Here is a 23,118-nt window from a genome sequence, read left to right as displayed (position 1 = left end):
CAGCTAGACTGTGTAGACTAGGATAGTGGATTCTTGGTTGTGTTACCAAGCAGTCTGGACACAGGGAGAAAAACTACAGAATTGGAAGCTTTTCTGGGACTGACATCAGTGATGAGTGTACAGTAGAATTGTGTTTCTGTCTCAGGGAATGAGCAGGGGGAGAGAGATAAGTCAGGAAACTGGGTTGTGGAGGTCTCCTCGGCTAGGAGAACAGATCTTGCAGCTTTTGTTTCTGGCACTGAGGCTTGAGGATCCTGATAGAAACTATGGAAAAACCCTAGTAGACCTGGCCTGGAAGAAGCCCATTATGTCTGAGAGCAGGAATAAAATGGTAGCATTAAAAGATGAATCTAGTTTTGTGCATTTGAAACAAACTACTTCTGCTAAGTAACACTGTTCTTCAGCAAACGGGTTGAAAGCAGATTTTAGATGGTGGTGGTAGCTCCCTTAGTTTAAGGGGTGGGTGTAATGAGGCTTTGACACCTTCCATGCTTGCACAGGACCTTTTCTGGCTTTTTTTCAGATTCTAAAAGAATATCCCATAGTGGATGACTATCTAGATGTATAGTTCTTAACCTTTTTGTTGATTTAAAAAAAAATATTGTTTGTGTTGTCTACATGTGGTAACTTTGCAATGGAAAAACACAGCATTCAAATATTTCTGCAGAACCATCAGAAATATCTTGACCATAATGAAAAAATGATGAGAATATTAATTTCATAGCTACACCTACTTGATAACCTTTCTACAACCTTTCTACTTCTGAAAACTTTTAAACTCCAAATGATTGTGTGGCTGTACAGAGCCCTTGTATGAAGAGATCTGAGGTATTAGCTGCTTTAGAGATGCTGGAAAATTGAAGATGGTCTTGTAAGGAAAATTGGTCCGTTGCTAGAGGTTCATGTTCACAACGGAGACAGGAATCCCATAAAGCTTTATTCAAATAAGGGGAGAATCCATGGGCTAATAATCCCAATGGAATTTCTCAAATTGCTGGAAGGCACAGCTGCTATTTTATCCTAGATTCCTGGATGCAAGCGTCTCTCTCCTTTACCCCATGGGCTGAGGTACTTGGAATTTATGGTCTTCCCGATCTGCCCAATACATGTCTGCCTTTACACGTAACCCCCTGCATCATACATTGTATGTTCATTTAAATTAGGTTCTTCACGTCTCTGGGGGGAGAATGTCATATTCAGCAGCCTATTAAGCCTGCCTGCTGTCCTAAAAGTTCAGAAGTTAAGGCTGATTTCAGTGTCTGCTATCTTTGGGGAACACCCTGCTGATTTACAGCAAGAGCCCTGGTGAGGTACGTGCAGAGGCTCTTTGTGATTTCCATGTAACATTGACAAAGGTGGATGATCTGGTTCTTTCTTTGTTATCTCAACTTCCTCTAGCCAACTCTTCATTTGTAAAGATACTGTCTGCCTTAATCCTATCAGTCTTGCTGTCTTCAAGTCACAGGCTGCACTAGTTGTGGTTGTAATTTTCTGTAGCTTACACCATAGTTGTGTAAGCAATGGCATTTGTGAAACTTGATTTAAATGTATTTTTTTTCCTCACAAAGGTGCTTTGCTGTATTGTGTAATTATCCACTAAATGCCAATTCACATTGGAAGCATACATGCAGCTAGGGCTGCCTCCTAGGATGAGGCAAACAACATGTTGTGCAAAAGTAATAATTTCCCTGTCTTCTGCCAGTCTGATGCCATGAATTATTTTCAATTGGATCAGCTCAGATCTGAGGTGGAGATGTGCTTTCTGGGCATGTGTTTGGGGAAGAGGAGCTGCCAGATCTTCATGAGCCAATGCTAAGGGAATGCCCATGACAACGGGGCCCACGCTGACCTCATGGAAAAATCTCATTTTGAAACTGAGTAGGCCCACGAAGATTATGTTTAATCAATATATAATTGGCTTTCTCTTTTATGTTTGTTTAAAGTATTAACAAAGTAAGCCAGCAGTCTGTTTTGTAATATTATAAAATATTTGGAATTGTGGAGCCTGACTTTGTAGATGATGTTAATCAGGTCCCCCTCCTCTGTTCATCTAAGTCGTAGAAATGCTCTTTAAAGTTGGGTTCAGACAAAATTTGTCCATTTGTTCAAGAAAAGTAATAAAGCTGGGTCAGGAACATCAAGATTCTGAACTTTGCTGCTATAATAAAAGGCTTGCTTTCTTTCTGATATCCTTCCACTCTAAAGCAGCCTTGAGTGTAGAGCTGAGCAGCTTCTGTTTGAACAGGTATAAAGTTTCAGTTTCAGGCTTCATCCCATCAGTGCTCTAACTCATGCTCTTCTCCCTCCCACTGCCCCCATCTTTGCTTTGAGTGCTTGGCAAGTAACGCTGCATGTTACTGCTACGTGCAGGCTGATAACCATTCAAGAGGGTTTTGTGTTCTGGCTGGCTGGCCTGCTGTTCTCTCTTGTGTCCTGTGAGACTCAACAAATGGTTTCTGAGACCTTGTCAAGCCCCCATAATGGCACATTTGGGATTACAGCATAGCTTTATTCATAGCTACAATTTTTTGGTAGGTACAAGGCCACTTGTGCACTAGTTGCTATTTTTCGTGTGTTTCAGGCTTCTCATTTGAGAAATAGCTCTTTGAATAACTATATTGAATTTTGTACAGAAGCATATCAAGTCCTTAGCTTATATTAAAAAGATCCTGAATGGACAACTTAATATTATGACTTTTTTACAGACAATCATACTGATTTTGCCCTGTTGCATGTGTTTTTGTGTATCCTAGTGAAAGACTGACTTAAGCATGTGAAGACTGAGGCATGAAAGAGTTCTTGTAAAATTGCATGCAATACTTGCACAAATACTGCCGTTTAGACAACAGTTTCTATTCAAGTGTCTTAACTACCTTGATGTTAAGTGGTGGTATGGCAAAATGTACTGTGTTTAGAACTTGCAGGAAAGAGCTATAAGCCAGGATTAAAGCTGCAGATACTTTCTTTATAGGACAGAATGTTCAGGAGAACACAGTGATTTGTCTCAACTACAGATGATATCCTAAACATCAAAAATTGAAATTAATCATGGAAAAGAATGCACATTTTGCTAACAGGGAAGAACACAGCTAAAGGTCACCGAAACAATCTGCCTGTTTTACTGTGAAAGCTATGTGCTGTGTGCTTGTAACACCTTGCATACAAGATGTTGACATTTGAATAAAGGACACTTGAGAGTTGCACTAAAAAAGAAGACTCAATTCATTGCTGTGAATAATATGTGCAGCTCAGAACTTGGAATACAAATTACAACAAACCCCTGATTCTACCTTGTGTTTCTGTCCAGGATGTGTTTTCTGGGGGAGGCATAGCTGTACCATGTGAAGGGGGACCTTGTTGCAGGTGTACTTTCAATTGCAGTTTGCTTTCAGACACTGGATAATCCCACAACGAAGCCTTGGAAAGTCAGGTTTCATCAATTGTGTTGTTCCCACAGAGCTGTTGTTCAAGGCATGGAGAATAACAAAAGCAACTGGAGCAAGCTCAAGCTCTACCTGAGTGAACTTCAAGACAGGAAGGCAGCAAATTTGTCCTGAAGTGTAATTTGAATCTTACCTCCCTTTTTGAACCTGAACTGCTTGCCATTTAAGCTTTCTTTTTTTCTTTTTTTGGGATGATGGTCAATCCTGTTTAAGCAGGGTTGAACAAAACAACTCCTCACAAGTGAATGTGCTAACAGTGCCATTCACTGTTAGTTCAATTTTATAAAAGCTCAACTGGGAGCTTATATGACTCTGCCAGATGAGTGTCAGATACTGAAGGACCCAAGAAAAGAGTAGCTATTGCAACACTGAAAGCTCTATGGGTAGAATTCCAGGCACATGTAAGGTGGGGGAAAAGAGCATTAAGACTGCATTTCCATCTGTCTGACTGTATGAAATCAGTGAGGTTGCAAAGCAGAAAATACAGCAATGAATGGCTTGTTAGCCTCATTTTGTTTAGGTGGATGCTCTTATCAGGAAGGGATGTGAAGGCAAAACTTCGGACCAGTGAACAGCAAGCAGAAGAATCGACTCAAAACTTGGTCTACAGTAGGATTCAGACTACAGTCTGAGCCTGCCTGTGATAAACATGGTTTGTTCTTTTTTTCCTGGAGGGATGCTGAATCCATACAAGGTTAAGAAATATGCTTGAATTAGTGCTTAACTTTAGTTGCAGGAATAAAAAGTGGAGTGGTGATGTGAGGAGAATAGCTTCTTGAAAAGAGAGAGAGCCAAGGAGGTGAAACATTGCTGTTTGGGAACCATTTTTGAAGCTTTGCTGGGCACTCAATAAGTCTGTATGGCTCATCAAGACACTCTGTAAAACCATCAGTTACAAAAATGTGAGATGGTGAAATAATGGAGTAGGGGAAAAGCTTTGGGGGGATGATATGTTCTTTGGAAAAATAAGTCTTCTATGAATGATGAATATGGAAATAGAAGGTAAGTTGTGGGAGGCTGAGTTTAAAACTAAATTGAAAGCATCCCTAGTAACCTGTCCCTATATAAGCCCTCGAAACCACACACAAGCTTCCCCAACCTTGAGAAACTACTTGAGAAGGTTATGAAATTTATGTTCCCTTTTCTGTCTCTCTTGTGATGCATCAGTAGTATAATGCTCTCTGTAGAATCAGGACACCACTGACCTATGAAAGGACTGTTATCAAAGGACAGCAGGAGAAAAGCTTTGGTTTCATCTGTACGTTCTGAAAGAATGTAAAGAACTGGAGATCAAGGAATGTATCAGGGGATGTCTTAAATTGCAGTCTTTGGGGAAGTGGTCTTTAGAACAAACAAGAGCAGTCAGTCATCAAGATGAGATGTTTCCACATCTGAAGGAGTTTTAAGAATGAAATAAGCAAATGACTTACCAGAAAGTATAATCCAGTGCTTTGAATTGTTTCAGTCCTGTCTTCTGATGTCACCACTGCTCCTTTCCAGTTTTATAAAGGGTTGTTTTCAAATGTGGAAACTAACTAGTAAGCTGAGCCAAGAGCAGAGAGCTCAACACATTAAATGCCTCCTAAGACCACTAAAATCCTGTGATAGAGTTAACGTACAGGTTACGGCAGTATAGTTGATGTCATCTGTCCGGATTTCCAAAAGGCATTTTGTCAAGTCTCCTGTCCAAGACTTAAGCTCAAGTTAGAGATGGTCCTTTTCTGGATAGTGAAGCTAGAGATGCAAATTACTGGTCAGAGGTCTGTAGTGGTGGTACTTGGGAATCAGTTGCTCAAAGGTTTTTGTCTGGGAATCATTTATCAATCATTGCTAAGTAGCTTTGCTGATGAGTGAGTGTTGCTTGCAATAGTGAAGGCAAGGACCGATTGTGAAGGCTTTGCCCTCAATATCACAAAGTTGTTCTCTAACAATATCTCATACTCACTGATGTGATGTGTATGGTCCTTTCTTTACGCACACAACAATAGCCTCTGAATTTATTATTTTATAAGAAAAAGGTTTGGGAGTTTATAATAATGGTTTTGTGGAAGTGCCAACTCTGTGCAAGTAATTGCTGAAGTGCAGTGGGAATCACAAGACTTACCAGCAGTGGAGTGGAGAACAAAACACACTGTCTTGTCGTTATTACTGTAAATCCTATTTCCAGTATTGCAGGTGCTTCTAATCCTTTCATCCTGGGCAGGGTGTAATAGATCTAAGGAGGACTAACAAGGATACTCAAATGTGGAGCTATGTTGCTCCCATAGACAAGAGCTCTTCTGTCTGTGACACAGAGAGAGGGAAAGTCTCTAGAATCCTGAGTGTCACTGGGAAGATAGGAAACAGTTTACTCAGTGACTGGGTAGATTTATAAAACATAAGGGCTATTCAAGAAGAAAATATCCTCTGTGATCCTGTAGTGCCTATAGTAGTGTGCTTGTGACTGTTGGGCAACTCTGTGACTTAAAATTGTCTTCTCATCATAAAAGTGTTTTAAAAGCAACAAATATGTTGTTTCCTCCATGTAAACCCAATAATGTCACAGATCTGACTACTGAACAGAAATGTACCAAAAATAGAAGTTACCCAATGAAAGAATGGTTTTCTGAGGTTTAGACCAGTGCTTTAGCCCTTTTTGTTTGCTTTTCAGAACAGATGCTTTGAAATGCTGAGCTGTCTTTATGCAGCTTGTGCTTTCTGAAGTAGTGCAAATATTGAGATTACTTGAGAGAAAGAGGAAAGTGCAAATGAAATCCAGCAATCTTTACCTTTATACAGAATTTGCATACGTATCTCTCGTATTGCATTATGTGAAAGTACTGCTGAGACTGCCATGTCCTTTAATAAAGCAGCATGGATCTTTAAGTCCTGAGTGGGATATTGCTGTCCATCAACTAGTCTCCTCGTGAAAACAGTCTTTGTTGTGTGGTTTTAAAACTTAGTTTTTAGACTGGCTGTCAAATTACAATTTTGTGGGAGGAGGGAAGAGGAAATAATTAAATCCCTGGGATTCTTGCTTCTGGGGAACTTTTGTGCTGGAGTAAGTTTCAGGGCTGGGTGAGAGGTTCACTGTATTTATTTAAATTATGGTCAGCCATTCTCCCTGGGGTTTCATCACCACTAGAAAGCAAGGAGTGAAGGTGAGCAGCATCTCGCTTTTTCTCTCCTTCATTTCTCTTCTGCCCATTCCTTCATCGTCTTTTGCTCTTGCTACAGATTGTAGTGCTGGTTTTGATACTTACCATACCCCACTGCAGGCTAACAGAATTTGTAACCCAGGGAAAAAGGAAATTGCATTTGCAAATGCAGAAGGTGAATCATGTCATGGAGGAGTGTGGCACAGATCAGAGCTGGCATAAGTGAGCAGCAAGGAAGATAGGTCAGGAAAAGGCTTTTCTTTTGGCAGCAGCAAATTCTTAGATCAGAAGAACCACATGTACAGTGTATCGTTGAACATGCTTGCTTGCTTTTAACTTCTTGCCAAACTGCCTGTTGTGGAGAAAGGTGCTAATTTAAAAAAACCTCAAAGAACAAAAGGAATCAAGTTGAATCAGTAATTGCCATTCACCACATACTATCAGCTGTCTCAGAAGCCTTAGTGTATATTGGCTTCCTGTTGATGTTTTTTTCCTCCAGCTGTGGAGATGACCTTTATTTACCCACAAAAAGGTCTGATTACTGAAGGATTTATTTTGAAGTAGAAAATATTTGTGGCATGAGCCTTAGTAGCTGATGAGAATAATAATGCTGTCTGGAATGGCAATGTTGTCATACTCTGTATTGGAGGATGGATAAAGTATGAATGCCTGTGTTAGGTCATTACGTTCAGTTCTGTTAGTCCAGCTTCTGCAATAATTCCTCTGTATTAGCATTTTAGTGAGTTTCATGGCTCTATTTGCACATGAGGTCTTGTAAATTTAGAACCAAGTCCCTGAAATATGCTTTAGTCACACACTGTCCTTTGTACTATTCTATCCTTTTGTTAAGGTATTGATTATTTTTTTTTTTGTCTTAAAGCACTCCCAATCTAAACCTTACATACTTCAGCATATGCAAATGTTAGCATTACTTTTCTGTGAGGATGTAATGTGTCTTTCTGAGGAGGGAGGTTAATAGCAGCAAGGAAGAGCACAAATTGGCTTTTTTTCTCGCTTCTGAATATGCTGCATTTTAGCTGCATGCTTTTGTGCATCATATACATATCTTTAAAAGGAAAAACCCCTATCACCTAAACATGAAGCTCCCTCAGCCTCTCCTCATAGGGCTTGTGCTCAAGGCCTCTCACCAGCCTTGTTGCCTTTCTCTGGACACATTCAAGTGTCTCAATGTCCTTCCTAAACTGAGGGGCCCAGAACTGGACACAGGACTCAAGGTGCGGCCTAACCAATGCAGAGTACAGTGGCACAATGACTTCCCTGCTCCTGCTGGCCACACTATTTCTAATGCAGGCCAGGATGCCATTGGCCTTCTTGGCCACCTGGGCACACTGCAGGCTCATGTTTAGGCGGCTGTCAATCAGCACCCCCAGGTCCCTCTCTGTTTGGGAGTTCTCCAGCCACTCTGACCCCAGCCTGTAGATCTGCATGGGGTTGCCGTGGCCAAAGTGCAGCACCCGGCACTTGGACTTGTTGAATGCCATCCCATTGGACTCCACCCATCTGTCCAGGCGGTCGAGGTCCCAGATTACTGCTTCATCTGACTGAACTTAAAAATATATTGAAAAACAGGATAGTCCTGTAACATGCATTAAACTCACAGAAAACCAGGTTAACGTTATCTTCTCTATTAGACACTGCCTGCTACACAAGCAAAGCATGACTATTTTTAAAAGTTCAGATTTATTCAAGCCCAGAGTATTTAAATGTATTTACAAGCAGCTTAAAGTTTATCCCATCATAGATTCTAGCTTGTTCCTTTCAGGAAAGAAATCTGCCAAAAAATCAGATCAAAAATCCAGATTCTGTTATGAAAGCCTCTTATATATTAATAAATGAGAAAAGATCATGAATAATGCAACTGAGTCACAAAAGCTGGGAGTCCAAGCTACTTTCTCATGGATTTCAGCTATAAAGAGCAGTTCACAACTACTCTTCTCTCCTCTAAAAATTTACATAGAATACATAGAATACATAGAATAAACCAGGTTGGAAGAGACCTTCAAGATCATCGCGTCCAACCCATCAACCAATCCAACACCGCCCAAACAACTCTCAAAGACTTTCCAGAAAGAGGTGAAGGGAATAAAGAGCAGTTGGTACAAGTTGATCTGCAGAGGAAGATACATACTTTTCATAGAATAGTGTGAAGTTCATACATGTTCCTGATTGCCACTAGGAGCAGAACCTCGTACTTGTTCTCATGTGGCTGTTGGCAATCATTATGAGCTATACAGTGTCACACACCTTCAACAGCACTTGCTCCCAAAGGGGAAATTTCAGATACCTCTACAGCAGTGTTATCTACTGCTTCTCTAACGTCAAACATGAGATACACAAGAAAAGTCTGAGTCAAAAAATGTGTGGAAGCACATTTGCAAAACTGAGAATCCACTAGAGTGGAATAGGGAGTCTGCAAACAACACAGCAGCCCTGCTCCAGCAGACCACCATACAACCACAAGCAGAGCTGCACTGGCACACAACTGCACAGATTAGTCAAGACAGTGGTTGGGAAGAGGAAGCAGCCAGCATACTCCCCTGCCAATATCACCATGGGAGTCAGTGCCGGTCTACATCCACACTATAGCAGCATCAAACTCAAGGAGCTGCTGTCTTCTCCAACAGGTACATTTCCAGTGGCATGTCCTCAATTTCACAGCTGCTCCTGATGCACAGAGGCATCTAACTAACATCAGAAATGCTAGTTTAAGCATTTTTGGAATCATCTCTTTTTGGAAATTTTATATATATATATTTAATGCTCAGAGCATCAGTAAAAGTAAGATATCTTTCAGGTCACCCTCAAGGACCTATAAGTGAAGAATGTAATTCTAGTTTATATTGTTTTCATCTTTGCAAAAAGTTTACTTTTTGAGCTCTGTGAGTTTTCCTACTTAACAGAATTATTTTTGCAGTGGTTGTAGCTCTCACCTGCAGCATTTTGGCAAAGGTGTATTTTAGCCTGGAGAAGAGGAGACTCAGGGGTGACCTTATTACTCTCTACAACTACCTGAAGGGAGGTTGTAGACAGACGGATGTTGGTCTCTTCTCCCAGGCAGCCAGTACCAAAACAAGAGGACACAGTCTCAGGCTGTGCCAGGGGAGGTTCAGGCTAGATGTTAGGAAAAAGTTCTGTATAGAGAGAGTGATTGCCCATTGGAATGAGCTGCCTGGGGAGGTGGTGGAGTCGCCATCATTGGAGGTTTTCAGGAGAAGACTTGATGGGGTGCTTGGTGCCATGGGTTAGTTGTTTAGGTGGTGTTGGATTGGTTGATGGGTTGGACGTGATGATCTTGAAGGTCTCTTCCAACCTGGTGTATTCTATGTATTCTACTGCAGCAAGCTGATATGGGAAGGAAGTACTAGGTAAACTGTGTCCTGAACGGAAACTGTTGTGCTTCTGCCTGTAGATAACTCTAGTGCTCATCTGAGCATTCAGCAGACCATTTTGATTCAGTAATGTGGCAGAAAGTGTACCAAGTACAAAATGGGAAATACTTACCACTTTCTGAGTGGACTCATCATCTGAAAATGAGTGCTTGGGCTGTAGCATGCAGGGCAGGAGTCTGTCTGGGGAAGCTGTTTTTGTTTGGGTTTGTTTTGGTTGTTTGTTTCCTAGCAGTAAACCGTTGACACATAGCAAGTTACTGTGCAAAACTTAACTGTTAGTTTTCAGTTATTTTTGGCAACATAAATGTAAAGCACTTCAATGTCTCAAACCCAGTGGATTTTGTAAAAATAGAATTGCAAAAAGGTGAGGTGGTTATCATTGCCTCACTGTTGGGTTGGAATTGATTTTATTGTTAGAGAATGGTTTATAAGCTGTTGCTCTTTATTTTAGGTTTACCTGATGGCACAGAGTCATCAGTCAGACTTACTGTGTGTACTAACTAGTTTTGTCAAAAGTTCTGACCTCAAATGTGTTTCCTGGGAAGCCAGGTGGCTTATAATGCTATTTCTCAGGCTTTGTACCAAGTTGTTAGTACATACAGAATGTATTTTCTGCTGATTTAAATCATCTTTTGTATTTGGCTGCTAGCCTCTAGCCTCACAGAACTGTTATATCTCCTTCTGCACAGGTACATTTAAATGTATGTGGTGGTTACAACTGAGTTTCATACATGAAATTAGTTTATAATTTAAAATTTTTCAATTGCAGCCAGTTGGACTGTGACTATAAACGAGTAAAATTTGGTTCATTTTCCACTTATAGAGGTTTTATATCTTGAATGTGCTTCTTGAGGCTTAACCTCAGTAGGCAGCTTAGCCCCATGCAGCTGCTGCTTGAGGTGGGATGAGAGAACGGAAAGGGTGGAAGTGCAGAAGCTCATGGGTTGAGGTAAAGATGGTTTAATAGGTAAAGCAAAAGCTGCATACACAAGCAAAGCAGAATAAAGAATTAGTTCATTACTTCCCCACCCCCACCCTCACCCCCCAACTCAGTTCCTTGGTGCATCGGCCATTGTCCCAAATTTAGCAGCATCCATGGATTTGTTGAGGATGCCTTCCTTCTGGTGTCTGTTCATAAATGAAGATGTTATATCAGTCCCAGCATCTGCCCTCAGGATGCACTAATAACTGGCAGCCTGTTGGGTTCATACCATTGATTACAACTAAGTCTGGCAGTCCAATTGATTTGTCATCTGTTCAGTTAGTTCAGCTGTCCAAGCTCTCCAATTTGGCTATGAGTATACTATGAGATCACGTCACCAAATTACTGAGACCAAGGTAATACCCAGTATTTTTCCATTGTCCAATCTTCTTACTATATAAGACAATCAGACTGATAAGGCACAACTCATCCTTAGAAAATCCTTGCCAGCTGTTTGCAGTCAGTACTTTTTCTTCATGGGCCTGAAAATAGCTTCCCAGAAGGGTTTGCTGCATAACCTTTTCAAGAACTGAGGTTACACTGATTGGCCTATAATATCATTGAACCTTTTTGCCATTCCTGAAGAGGGTCCTCATATTTGCCCTTTTCGAATTGTCAGGAATCTGCCATGATCCTCTTGACCTTTTGCAGATGATAGAGTGGCTTTGCAATGACATTTGCCAGCTCCATTAAGTGCCCTTGAATGCACCCCATCTAGTCACATGGTCTTGTGTCTGTCCAGTTTGTTGAAGTCATCCCCAGTGTGGTATTCTTCTGTTTTCTTTTATTGAGACTGTGCCACTAACCTTGGGAATGTGGTGGCTGTGCCAGTGAACTGTGATGTGAAAACCAGCAATAAGTCGTCACAGAGCACCTCTTTTGTGTGCTTTGTCACTTGGTTCACCACCACATCCCTTTTCTGGGTCGGTAGTTAAAAGATACAAAATGGCAAAATAAATAACTAACACTCCTGTAGAAAGATTTTCCTCTATCAAGATTATTTGGTGCTGTGAATGTGGCACTGGAAAAGGAAGTGGAGGTGATTCTGTTCTGCCCAAGTCACCATTTGAATGGACACCAGTCTGCCCTCATCATGCTGTGCTTTCTAGAACATGACATCCTGTTTTGGTGTGTGCTTAAGTGTTTGCTGTGTATAGAGCATTGGCATTTAGTGTAGAGGTGTGCAGTCTTTCAGCTTCAAGAACTGCATTTGTGTGCTCATATGTTTCTAAGGAGCTGTATTGCTGCCTCTTCAGGCAGACCTCACTAGACGTCATGCTTGACTCGGGTGATTTTCATTTAGTTACAGACTTGCTTTAAAATCAAAACCAAACAGTAACACTGATGGGATTTGGGGGAGGAGGTGGGGATGATGTCATAATGTGAAAATGCCAAGTCTCCTGAAGGATATAGTTTGCTGTCATAAATGTTCTATTTTCATGTTCTAACTTCCATCTATGTGTTTTGCTGAGTTCTTCCTTCCTTCTCAAATCGACTTCTGGAGTACGTCCGTGTATTTGTTGTGTTAAATTTCAGTGTAACATAGGAGGAGGGACAAAGGAAATTAAATGGGATGCCTCAGTTTAGCTCCATGTTGAGATCTTTGCTGTTGAATGCTTTTCTGATCTTTACAAGTAAACTATAAAAAATCCTCTGATTCATTATTTCCTTGCTTGACTTTCTGGTAGGTAATAAGAGTTTAGTGTTGTTTTTGCCTTATCTGTCTCCTTAGCATGTATGAAAGCTTGCCATGTTTTGCTGTTAGAAGCGACAATGTGCTACCACTTGTGGAGCTGAGGGCTTGAGATGCTAAGTGTTCACCTTGGTGAGTTGTTCAAAGATAATGTGCACAAAGTTCTTTTTGGCTATATTTAATGCATTCAGATAACTTTGAGTTAGTAGTGCTGAGGCTGAATCACTCTGGCAGTAGTACGACAGTGGTGCTTAGTCAGGATGTGTTAGTTTTACTACTGTTGATGTTAATAGAATTCTCAAGGGTAGGATTAAAAAAATCCAACCATGTGTTTTATTGCTAGGCTTCTCTTTCAATTATCAGGATTTTTGTATTCTGTAGGGAGTAAGAACCATAAACAATTAACAGATTCCTGAGAATTTTCTGTGGAAGAGATTCTGCGTTTATAATTCCCTGTGGTAACTGTAAGACTAATAGAGCCTCTTTCCCTCAGATATTTAACTGCATCCAAGTTTTATATTTCCTTGTTTTTTAAAGACAAAAATACTCTGAAATTGTGACCAGTTCATTTTGAATGAGAGACAATATTTTAATCTGCTCAGTAAATTCAGGTCTGTTACCACCGATTCCAAGGCTAAAATTCTGTTATCTCAATGAGTTGAATTTTAAGCCGATGTAATGATCTGAATAAAGGATATACTTCTGAATAAAGGATATACTGTTTAGCATTGTGTCAACACATTTGTGCTACGTGTGTGATACATGAGGTGAAATAACAATGGAGCTGATTTATTTTTTTTTTTCTTTTAACTGCCTTTTAGGTAGTAAGCCTCTTGTTTTTTACTTTCCCCTCCATGTATAGCATATCTTCTGTCTAAAGTATGCTTAAGGTAGAAATAATAGACATATGAATACTAAAGCTTTGCAGTGTGCTCAGGTTCTCTCCTTGCATGCAGCACCTGATCAGAGAAAACAAGCAAGTGGTTAATTGCCCACAGCCCTGGGTTGCTGTAAGGGCAGAGCAAGGTAGGCATGGGTTCTCTGTATCTCAGGTCTTTAACTGCCTTTTAATGTGAGAAGACTAATTTTCAGAGACTTCTTATTTCATCTGCTGATTTGAGGAGACCAAATGGTATGTTCTTGAAGCACCTTGTCAAATGTCAGCATGACAGCAATAACTGTAAGAGTTAGCATATGCAGCTGGAAGTGTTCTTCCAGTTTTGTTCTAGCAAACAGCTGAAGTTGTTGTGGTTTTTGTTGGTTTTTTTTTTTTCCTCCTACTTCTAAAAGTTTCCAGGGAAAGTCTGCCATCTGGTGTGGAAAATTTTAGTCCAGACTTAATTTGGCAAAATTTTGACCAATTAAAAGTAGCTGCATAATCTTCAGTGCAAAGCAGGCTTCATTATAGTCACGGCTAGCAGAATGCTTGTAATATCATCACTTGTATGGCAGCACTTCTTAGGCTGAGATCTTCCCATGCCTTGAAATTTAGAATTAAAGAATCAGTAAGGTTGGGAAAGACCTCAGAGATCATCAAGTACAATCTATTACCTAACACCTCATTACTAACTAAACCATGGCTTCAAGTGCCACGTCCAATCCTTTTTTGAACACTTCCAGGGCCATGGTATGAAGCTGCACCAGGGGAGGTTTGGGTCAGATATTAGGAAGCACTTCCTCACAGAAAGGCTGTTGAGGCACTGGAATGGACTGCTCAGGGAGTCAACATCACTGGAGGTCTTTAAGAAAAGATTGGATGTGAAAAGATCGATGGTGGAGTCGCCGTCCCTGGAGGTGTTCAAGGGGAGATTGGACATGGCACTTGGTGCCATGGTCTAGTTGTGAGGTTTGTGATGACAGGTTGGACTTGATGATCCTTGGGGTCTCTTCCAACCTTGGTTATACTGTGATACTGTGATACTTGGTGGCATGGTTTAGCTGATGTCATGGTGTTAGGTCATAGGCTGGATTTGATGATCTCAGAGGTCTTTTCCAGCCTGAATAATTCTGGGATTATGTAATTCATTCTAAAGCAAGTATGGTGCATACTGGTTAAAGAGGTGGTGGTGGTGTTTTGAAGTGTTGCACACATTGAACAGCTGAATAAACAGTTCTTGGGATTCTCCAGATTACACAGATGCCTTCAATTTTTTTAAAAATTGTTTTTAAATAATGGTCTTGGTAGCTTTATTGGCTTGGTAGGAATAAAATTTTTTGGGGCACTTTTTGTGGGGGGGGGAAAAAAGGCAGTGTTTTGTTAAAAGCTGTTACTATGATGCTGCTTCTGGGCTACTCAATCTGTTAAAATATGGGGAAGACTTACTGTGTCCCAGAGTAATACATTTGTGGGAGATGTAGCCCCAGCTAGAGTTATTAGTATGTACTAAATGTTTATTTTGGTTTTGCCTTAAGAAGAAAAGCTTCCTTACTGCAGGAGTGGTGGAGCACTGAAACAGGCTGCCCAGAGAGGCGGTGGAGTCTTGAGACTTTCAAAACCTGCCTGCGTATTTTCCTGTTTGGCCTGCCCTCGATGACCCTGTGTTAGCAGGGGGGGTTGGACTAGATTATCCCCAGAGGTGTCTCCCAACCCCTACCATTCTATGAATTTCTGAGGAGTATGTTTTTTAAAATCCCTATTTATTAAGTGAGTGGAAACTTACATTTTAGCTTTATCACGGTGGTGTGGTTAGCTTACGATTTAGCTGGATACCCAGACCTGGAACTAATAAAGAATCCAAAGAAAATAAGATGCAGAAATGGTACTAACTAAATTATTAATTTTATCTATTATTATACCCATCTATTATTATTAATTACATGAATTGTGTTGATTAAAGTATTTTCTGAATGGTGATGGTGAGTTTACTTTGAATTCGTGGTGCAATTAACGAAAGTCTTTTCTTCTTTCACAGGAAAGATGATAAAGATTACGCTTTAAAGCAGATAGAAGGTACTGGAATTTCTATGTCTGCGTGCAGAGAAATAGCAGTAAGTAACAACAGTTCTTTCTACTAGCAAGCAGCCTTATTAAGAGACTTAATTTGAATGCATGCTGGTTTATGTTGGGTGAATCATGTTCTCTTCTGGGTGCTACATTTTTATCATAGAAGTATAAAATAAACACAAATGTTGTGGAAGCCTGTGCACCTGTTATGTTTGCTGCCCAAAGATGTCTGGTTTTAAGTTGGAATTTACTGCTTACCTTAGGGCAGATTAACTTTTAAATGCAGTAGTGTAAAAACATGATTACAGTCAGTGGCTTACACTACATGCTTGATCTGACTTTTGCATTAGTGCTTCAGTTTGTTTTCCTAATGAGATTAGTTCTTATTGTCTCATGATGATTAAAGCATGCTATTTTCTCTTTAAGGGAAGACTTCAAACTAAACTGCAGGCTGTAATATATCCCTGAATATTAGTCAAACATTTTCCTAGCCTATTCAGGTTTATAGTTCTGTATTCCATGTTGTTAAACTGGTGAATAATGTGGTCTACTTATGGTTTGGAAGAAGCTTGTAAAGAAATACAGGTAAAACTGGTATTTTGAGGTTTAACTGTTGTGTATTCTTCAGTTATACTGCAGCTTTCATTTATTTTACTTTGAAATGTTTCAGCTGAAATCTCTTACTAAAAGGAAAAGCAGGTAACAAGTGGTTGAGGGGAAGTGAATAATTTACTTTCAATCCTTATTCCTCAAGAGTCTAAAGCTACATCTACAGTAGTTTCATTTTTATTGATTGAAGTGAGTTGTAGGCTTTCCTGATTTCACAACTTCCAGTTGGATTTGTGGTTTCAAAAATGTTTTTTTCTTGAACTGAGTGGAACTGGGGGGGGGGGGGGGGGGAGATGAAGCACCAAGACTATTCCTCAGGAGAAGCTCTTTCTGCCTGTTGTAAGCTGAGCCTCCCTGTCATTATAGGCATCCACTCTGAAGTGAAGGAGCTTAAAACAGGGTCTAACATTTGGCTTATTTCAACTATTTTGTCAAATTTTCCAAATGCAATAATTCCTTCAGTCATATTCAAGCTGAATGTTTTTGGAAACTTTCAGCTACCATTTCAAAGGGATTTTGGGGAATGGTTTGTTTGCCTTTTTGTAGTGATTTACCTGAAGAGTTTTGAGACGCTTCTTGTGCTTGAATTTGGCAGAAGGGGCTTGGCTGGTGTTAGGGAGGTGTATCTGTTCTGGTTCCCTTTCTGGTTGTGACCCTAACTCACAAAGGATTTGGCCTCATTGCATGGCTTGAAGAGTCATGTGTAGCCATTCCTCTTGGGACAGCATGATCCTCAGTAGTAACAGCAGAGGAGCAAAAAGAGAGGCTTTATCCTTGCTCTGAGCTTATTGCAGCATACACCCTTTGAAGAGAACAGCAATACAATGTGGAGTCTATGTGGGACAGGGTTAGTGGAGAAAAGGAAGGGAACATACTGAAGACATGAGGGATGCCAAGAAAGCAGACATCAAAGGCAAGGAGAGAAGTGTAGCCCAGAGGCAGGTGTGTAGGGGTGGAAGTAGTAAACTGAAGCAGCATATCTTGAGCCGTTATTGACTTTGTTTCCAGCTGTGCTTCCAGGCTTGCAACTGCTGATACTGTGGTTGATTTTTCTTGCAGCTGATTTAATAATTCACTGTGGTTTGAATCTCTTTCCCGTTCTTTTGGCATTGCATTGTGGAGTTAACAGGATTTTTTCTCCTATAATGTGTTGTTTATTTTAATTCCATTACACAGAATTCTCCTTCAGTCCTCTTCTATCAACTAATAAAAGGGGAAAAAAGGAACCTTACAATGGAGATAGCATGGCTGTTACCCTCAATTTGACCTGGTTTTGTCAGTTATGAGTATGTGTAAAACATATATTAAAATGCTACTGAGTTGATCATCAGTGCTGTACCTTAAAATGTCATCTGTACATATGATTATAATTATTTGTTGTCATAATTAAAATAAGGCTGAATGGCAGATGTTGATACAATATATTCTGGACTACTCAAATTAATGCATTTTATGAGCATTGTGGTATTAAGAGGAACTAGAGTGACTTGGTTAGCGTTACATGGTACATGTTTTACTACGTGACTCTGAAAAGAGTCTCAGTGAAATTAATTCCCCTTCCCTTCCCCACTAACTCCAGTTTTGGAATGTTGAATGACTTCTATGTTTAAAAACACCCACAGCCACTCTCCTAAACTTCTGTTTGATGCAGACAGCTGAGCTGAATCACACAGAATCCACCAGGTTGGAAAAGACCTGAGAGATCACGTCAAACCTATTACCTAGTATTTAACACCTCATGAGTAACTAAACCATGGCATCAAGTGCCACATCCAATCTTTTCTTGAACATCTCCAGGGACAGTGACTCTACCACCTCCCTGGGCAGCCCATTCCAATGGCTAACAGCTCTCTCAGTGAAGAACTTTCTCCTCTCCTTGAGCCTAAACTTCCCCTGGTGCAGCTTCAGACTGTGTCCTCTTGTTTTGCCACTGTTTGCCTGGGATAAGAGACCAACATCCGTCTGTCTACAACCTCCTTTCCAGGTAGTTGTAGACAGCAGTAAGGTCTCTGAGCCTCCTCTTCTCCAGGCTAAGCAACCCCAGCTCCCTCAGCCTCTCCTCACAGGGCTGTGCTCCAAACCCCTCACCAGTTTTGTTGCCCTTCTCTGGACACATTCCAGCAAGTCAACATCTTTCCTAAACTGAGGGGCCCAGAACTGGACACAGTACTCAAGGTGTGGCCTAACCAGTGCTGAGTACAGGGGCAGAATGACCTCCCTGCTGCTGCTGGCCACACTGTTCCTGATACAGGCCAGGATGCCATTGGCTTTGTTGGCCACCTGGGCACACTGCTGGCTCATGTTCAGCCTACTATCAACCAATACCCCAAGGTCCCTTTCTGCCTGGTTGCTCTCTAGCCACACTGACCCCAGCCTGTAGCACTGCATGGGGTTGTTGTGGCCAATGTGTAGAACCCAGAACTTAGAAGTGTCAAATCTCGTAACATTGGTCTCCGCCCATCTGTCCAGCCTGTCTTGGCTGTAGCCTGTCTTCATGGTGTCCTTTAAATACTATAGCCAGCTTGTACAAGTTAGAACAGCCTTGAGTCTGCTGGGGCTGGGAGAGACAACTACAGAACAATAAGCAAATGGCTTCTCTGATCATTCCCACTTTTTAGGCTTGCCTTGGAGGCATTTGGACATTCCTAGAATCTTGTACTTTTCTGTTACAAGAAATGCTGGCTGTCATCATAAAAGGTGATGTCCTGTATGTTGGATCTAGTGATAGCATGGCTGTAGGATGAGGAATGTCATTTTCACTGAGGGGAGAATGAATAGTTTGTTTCCTGTTGTGTGAACAAGCTGATTTGAACCATCCTTAGGTTGTGTTGTTGCCTAACTGATGGAAAATGGTAGGAATCTTGCAAAGGTGACTGGGATATAATGCTGGTGTTCACATGTCTGAGTGTTAACAAAAGAGAATATTGATTTAAATCTCCCAGGTAGGACAGTCAGGGCTCAGCACAGTTCTTTTGTCAGTAACTTGGCTGGGTTTGCAGGGAGTAGGCATGATGGCACGCAGGCAGTGTGAGAGTATGCACAAAGCTAGCTGATTGATGGCTGCTGCTCACACCTAATAGGGAAGGCATCTGCATCAGTCCTGCTCACCTCCGCAGCTGCTCCATCACCCAGGCTTTCAGCTTCTGGCCTGAAAGCTGGCAGAGGGGGAGAGGAAGAGCTAGAGGAGCAGGTCTGTGTCCAAGGGAGCTGCCAGTGACTATTGTTCTTGGCTGAGTTAGCCTTGGCGAGGCAGACTGCTGTAGATCTGAATTGGCCCTCTGCACACACTGGGGCTTTCATGTCCTGGGTGACAAGAGCATATCACTGCATGATTATCAGATCTTTCTTCCCTCTGTCAGTGGAGGGAATGGAAGAAGGGCTTAAGGGCACTTTCAGAGGTGTTATGAAGGTGAACAAGGTCTGATTCAGTATGCAGCAGCTGGAGGGACCTCATGAGGCAGAAGCTGAAACTGGCTGGCTCCACGATTTTTTGTCTTAAACATCTTCCCCTGGTAAAGAGCAGATGACTGTCTCAGTGAGCAAGCTGGGAGAGATCTTGTATCAATTCTGCAATATGGGGCAATATTTGGGTGTTAGGTTACTCAGGTTGTGGCAGCTATCATGTCCTTTCCACACTAACAGGAAGAGCAGTTTCCCCCGTAACCAAACACAGAACTCATTTAGATGACTACAATGCTCAAGTCAGAAGTAACAGTTTCTTAGCAGTGTTTCCATGTAGTGAAAGGTGATAAGGTATTGAAGATGGCAGATGTTTGATTTGGCACTCTTGGGCAAGTCTAGTGACTTTTGAATGTTTTTAATAGTAGTATGATAGGACTGAGTATTTATCAAGCTATGTTACAGGGCTACTTTTAAAGAGATACTGTATAAAGAGAGGGTAGCATTATGATTTTAATTCTCTGAAAGCAGGATAAAGATGTTGATTGTTAGAAGTTGGAATCATTTAGGAATCATAATCCTACCTTTGAATAGCAGAATTTGACCAAGCTTGACAGCCTGTGTTTCTCTCATGGAGTCTTCATCAACCTTCTTACTTTCAGAGAGCCCTTAGTAGCACCTCTCTGTGTTTGGACAGAAGAGGTGCTGCTAAATATGGATTTGTATTTCTTTTTGCCTCGACATTTTATGTTGTCAGGCTTCTATTTTTCCTTTTCTAGTTTTCTTCCCAACATTTAGAACTTCAGCAATAAAACCAAAATAATGTAGTAAGGAAAATAAGGCAACAATTTGCCACAGTTGTATGTCTGAAGAACTGGAACTTCAAAAACACGTTGTCAGCTTCATAATAAATTCAAGTGAGCAGCATTGTAACTTTTTCTTCAACATTGCCTTTGTAAGCTTTCCTTTGAATACTTTTGAAAGGAAAACAGTAGGTATTTTGTTCCTTTTTAGCACTGTGGAAGTCAGATGACTTAGAGCATGAAAATGTGAAATCATGTTTACATTGAAACAAACAGACCTTAAATCTGTGGGGTAGCAGCTAAGCAACTTGGGATTTAAGAACTTGTGTAATAAAACTTGGATTTTAGTTGAATAATTTTAATAGGAGATTAATCTTCCCCAAATAAGCCAGAATTATGCATAGCATTTCAGGTGATGTCTCACTGCTGTTGCAGTAGTTCCACTGGTATTTCACCTGTTACAGGATGCCTAAATCTTTCAGTCATCTTCTAGTCTGGAAATCACTTTTCTTTTCACATCAATTGCCATCTGCTTTTTGTTTCAAGTCCCTGTTTGCCTGCCTTCCATCTTAAAGCCTTAGTGCAACTATTAATATATATGAGTGTTTGCTGAATCAATTGGTGGAACTGATGTGAGCCTTTTTTGAAGCATGAAATGATGATTAGGTTTTGAATGTATGCCATCAAGCTAGCAAGATGACAGAGTGTTTTTTGCCTAAGCGAATGTTTTGCTTAATGTTGCCAATGGCTTTGTGCCTAGGCAACCTACTGTCTGTCCTAAGCTGTGGGAGAAATGTGTTGAGTAGCACTGAGGGGAAGGCAGTGAGAGCATGGAGCTGCCCTTTCTAAAATGGCTGGACATCAAAGAAACTTTCTGGGCCAGATCACCTGGCCAGTTGCTTTAACAAATGAGTCTGTGCTTGATGATGTAAGTGAACAGGGTAGTTTTGCTACATTCCCTGTGGACCGCATACAGTAGTAAGCATCATGAGCATGGGTGGAATGACGTTGGCAGTAGAGCTTAGGTGGAGTGCAATGTCTTAGCTCATGAGAAGTATCTGTAGTAGTGGAGAGCTGTACAGGAGATGTGGGAGTGTGTGCAGATGAAGGAGATCATGTTCATAAAGACTTGTGCGGAGTTCAGCTCATATTTGTTGTGAGGTGTTACACTTCGAAGTAGGAGCTGTAGCCTAGTCCCTGACTGCAAAGACTGATAGTAAAAAATTACCATTGGATGCAGAAGGAAAACAGGGATAAGGTCTGTATAATTCATTGGATTGCTAATGGGAATCCAGAGCAGAGGCATAACAGTCCTTTTCTTCTCCTGTTGCTTCTGCTTGCAGCTTTCTTCTCTCTCTCTCATATGGCCTTGGCAGGGTATCTCTGTTTTGACTACTGTGTGAGGTAATGGGAAGGAGGGAGGGAGTGGGGGAGGAGGTGAACAGGTCCCCAGGATCCATCTGGGGGTCTGAGGAGTTTCTGTGCTGTTTATAAATTGTAAATATACATGTATTGTACATATACTGTGTATTTTGTACATATTCATTGCATTTCATATTTCTAGAGTTTAGTTTGCTTGTCAGTTTAGCTTCCTTTGCTTCTATCCCAAGCTGAGCTAGTCTGGGAGTTTTGTTTTGGTGGTAGTTATCTCTAAATGAGTTGGGGAGTAGTTTCAACTCACCACAGAAAAGTAATTGGTGTGCCTGTGCAAGAGCAGATTTGCTATAGTCATGTGTCTGTTTGCCAGGCTGCTGCTGCTGTTTAATAACATCCATCCTGTCTTTTCTGGCTTCATCCTTGGTCATGAAACAATTCAAAATTTTATGTGCTGTTTGGGCACTTTCATGTACTGTATCTGCTGACCCATGGCTGTGGAATGAGTATTTCTGCATTTGAAGAGTGTGATGGAGAAACCTTCGTGTGAACCCAGGGCTTGCACACAGAGATCCTGTTTCCGTTAATGTTTATGGAAGCAAGGGCAGGCCCAGCCAGGAACAGCGTGGGGTTTTAACACTCAGGTCAGAACAGATCTATCAGTGTCTTCATAATTGGATGGGTTTTATTTCTTTGAAGTTGAGTTGGGCCTTTTTTCTAAAAAGTATCAAGACTGGTGGGAGGTGTTCTGGGTGTGGAAATGAATTTTAATCATCATGTGATGTGCAAATGAAAAGGAAGCTGATTTAGTGAGAGGCAAATACATTGTTTTTTGTGTACTTTCTCTTTGTTTTCTGTAGAACTGAGCTGGGATAGACAGTAGCAATTAGGTAAGGGCCATATTTTGTCCAATCAGCAGCAGGCATCATGCTGATAGTCAAACTGTATTTCTTGCAGTCCACTTTGTTTTCAGTGAACTCTTGTCAGCTGCTGGACATGAGTGAAGTCATCTGGTAGGAAAGGTATGTTGCATGTGAGCTAGAGAGGCCTGGTTTATGGAGAGTGAGGTTGCTGGAAATGCTGTTTAAAACCCATGTGATGTGTTATCATCTGCATGAGCTTTCTGCCCCTCAGACAGTGTCTGCATTTGTTGCTCTGCATTATGACTGTCCTGGAACATTTCAGCGTTTCCAAGACAGTGATTCAGGGATAATGTGTCACTACTGTAGCAATCATTTCCTTATTTTGATGGTTTTGCTGATGTGTATTAGCCATCCTATTCACTGGGATGCTTGTAGCTCTCTAGCTTTGACCAAATCCATCA

At 41.0% G+C, this 23,118-nt stretch overlaps 1 protein-coding gene across 3 annotated transcripts in view; it reads left to right on the top strand.

The window, feature by feature from the left end:
* The window catches only part of CDK8 (cyclin dependent kinase 8), an 80,634-nt gene that overhangs the window by 9,725 nt on the left and 47,791 nt on the right, over positions 1 to 23,118 (top strand). For all 3 annotated transcript variants that reach the window (XM_054164649.1, XM_054164648.1, XM_054164647.1), the window contains exon 2: positions 15,578 to 15,653. In XM_054164649.1, the coding sequence (XP_054020624.1) occupies positions 15,578 to 15,653 (76 nt within the window). The remainder of the gene's footprint in view (positions 1 to 15,577; positions 15,654 to 23,118) is intronic.

Source organism: Dryobates pubescens, chromosome 10, assembly GCF_014839835.1.
Source record: "Dryobates pubescens isolate bDryPub1 chromosome 10, bDryPub1.pri, whole genome shotgun sequence".
In the NCBI taxonomy this organism is placed as follows: domain Eukaryota; kingdom Metazoa; phylum Chordata; class Aves; order Piciformes; family Picidae; genus Dryobates; species Dryobates pubescens.
This window is presented reverse-complemented; position numbering and strand designations above follow the sequence as displayed.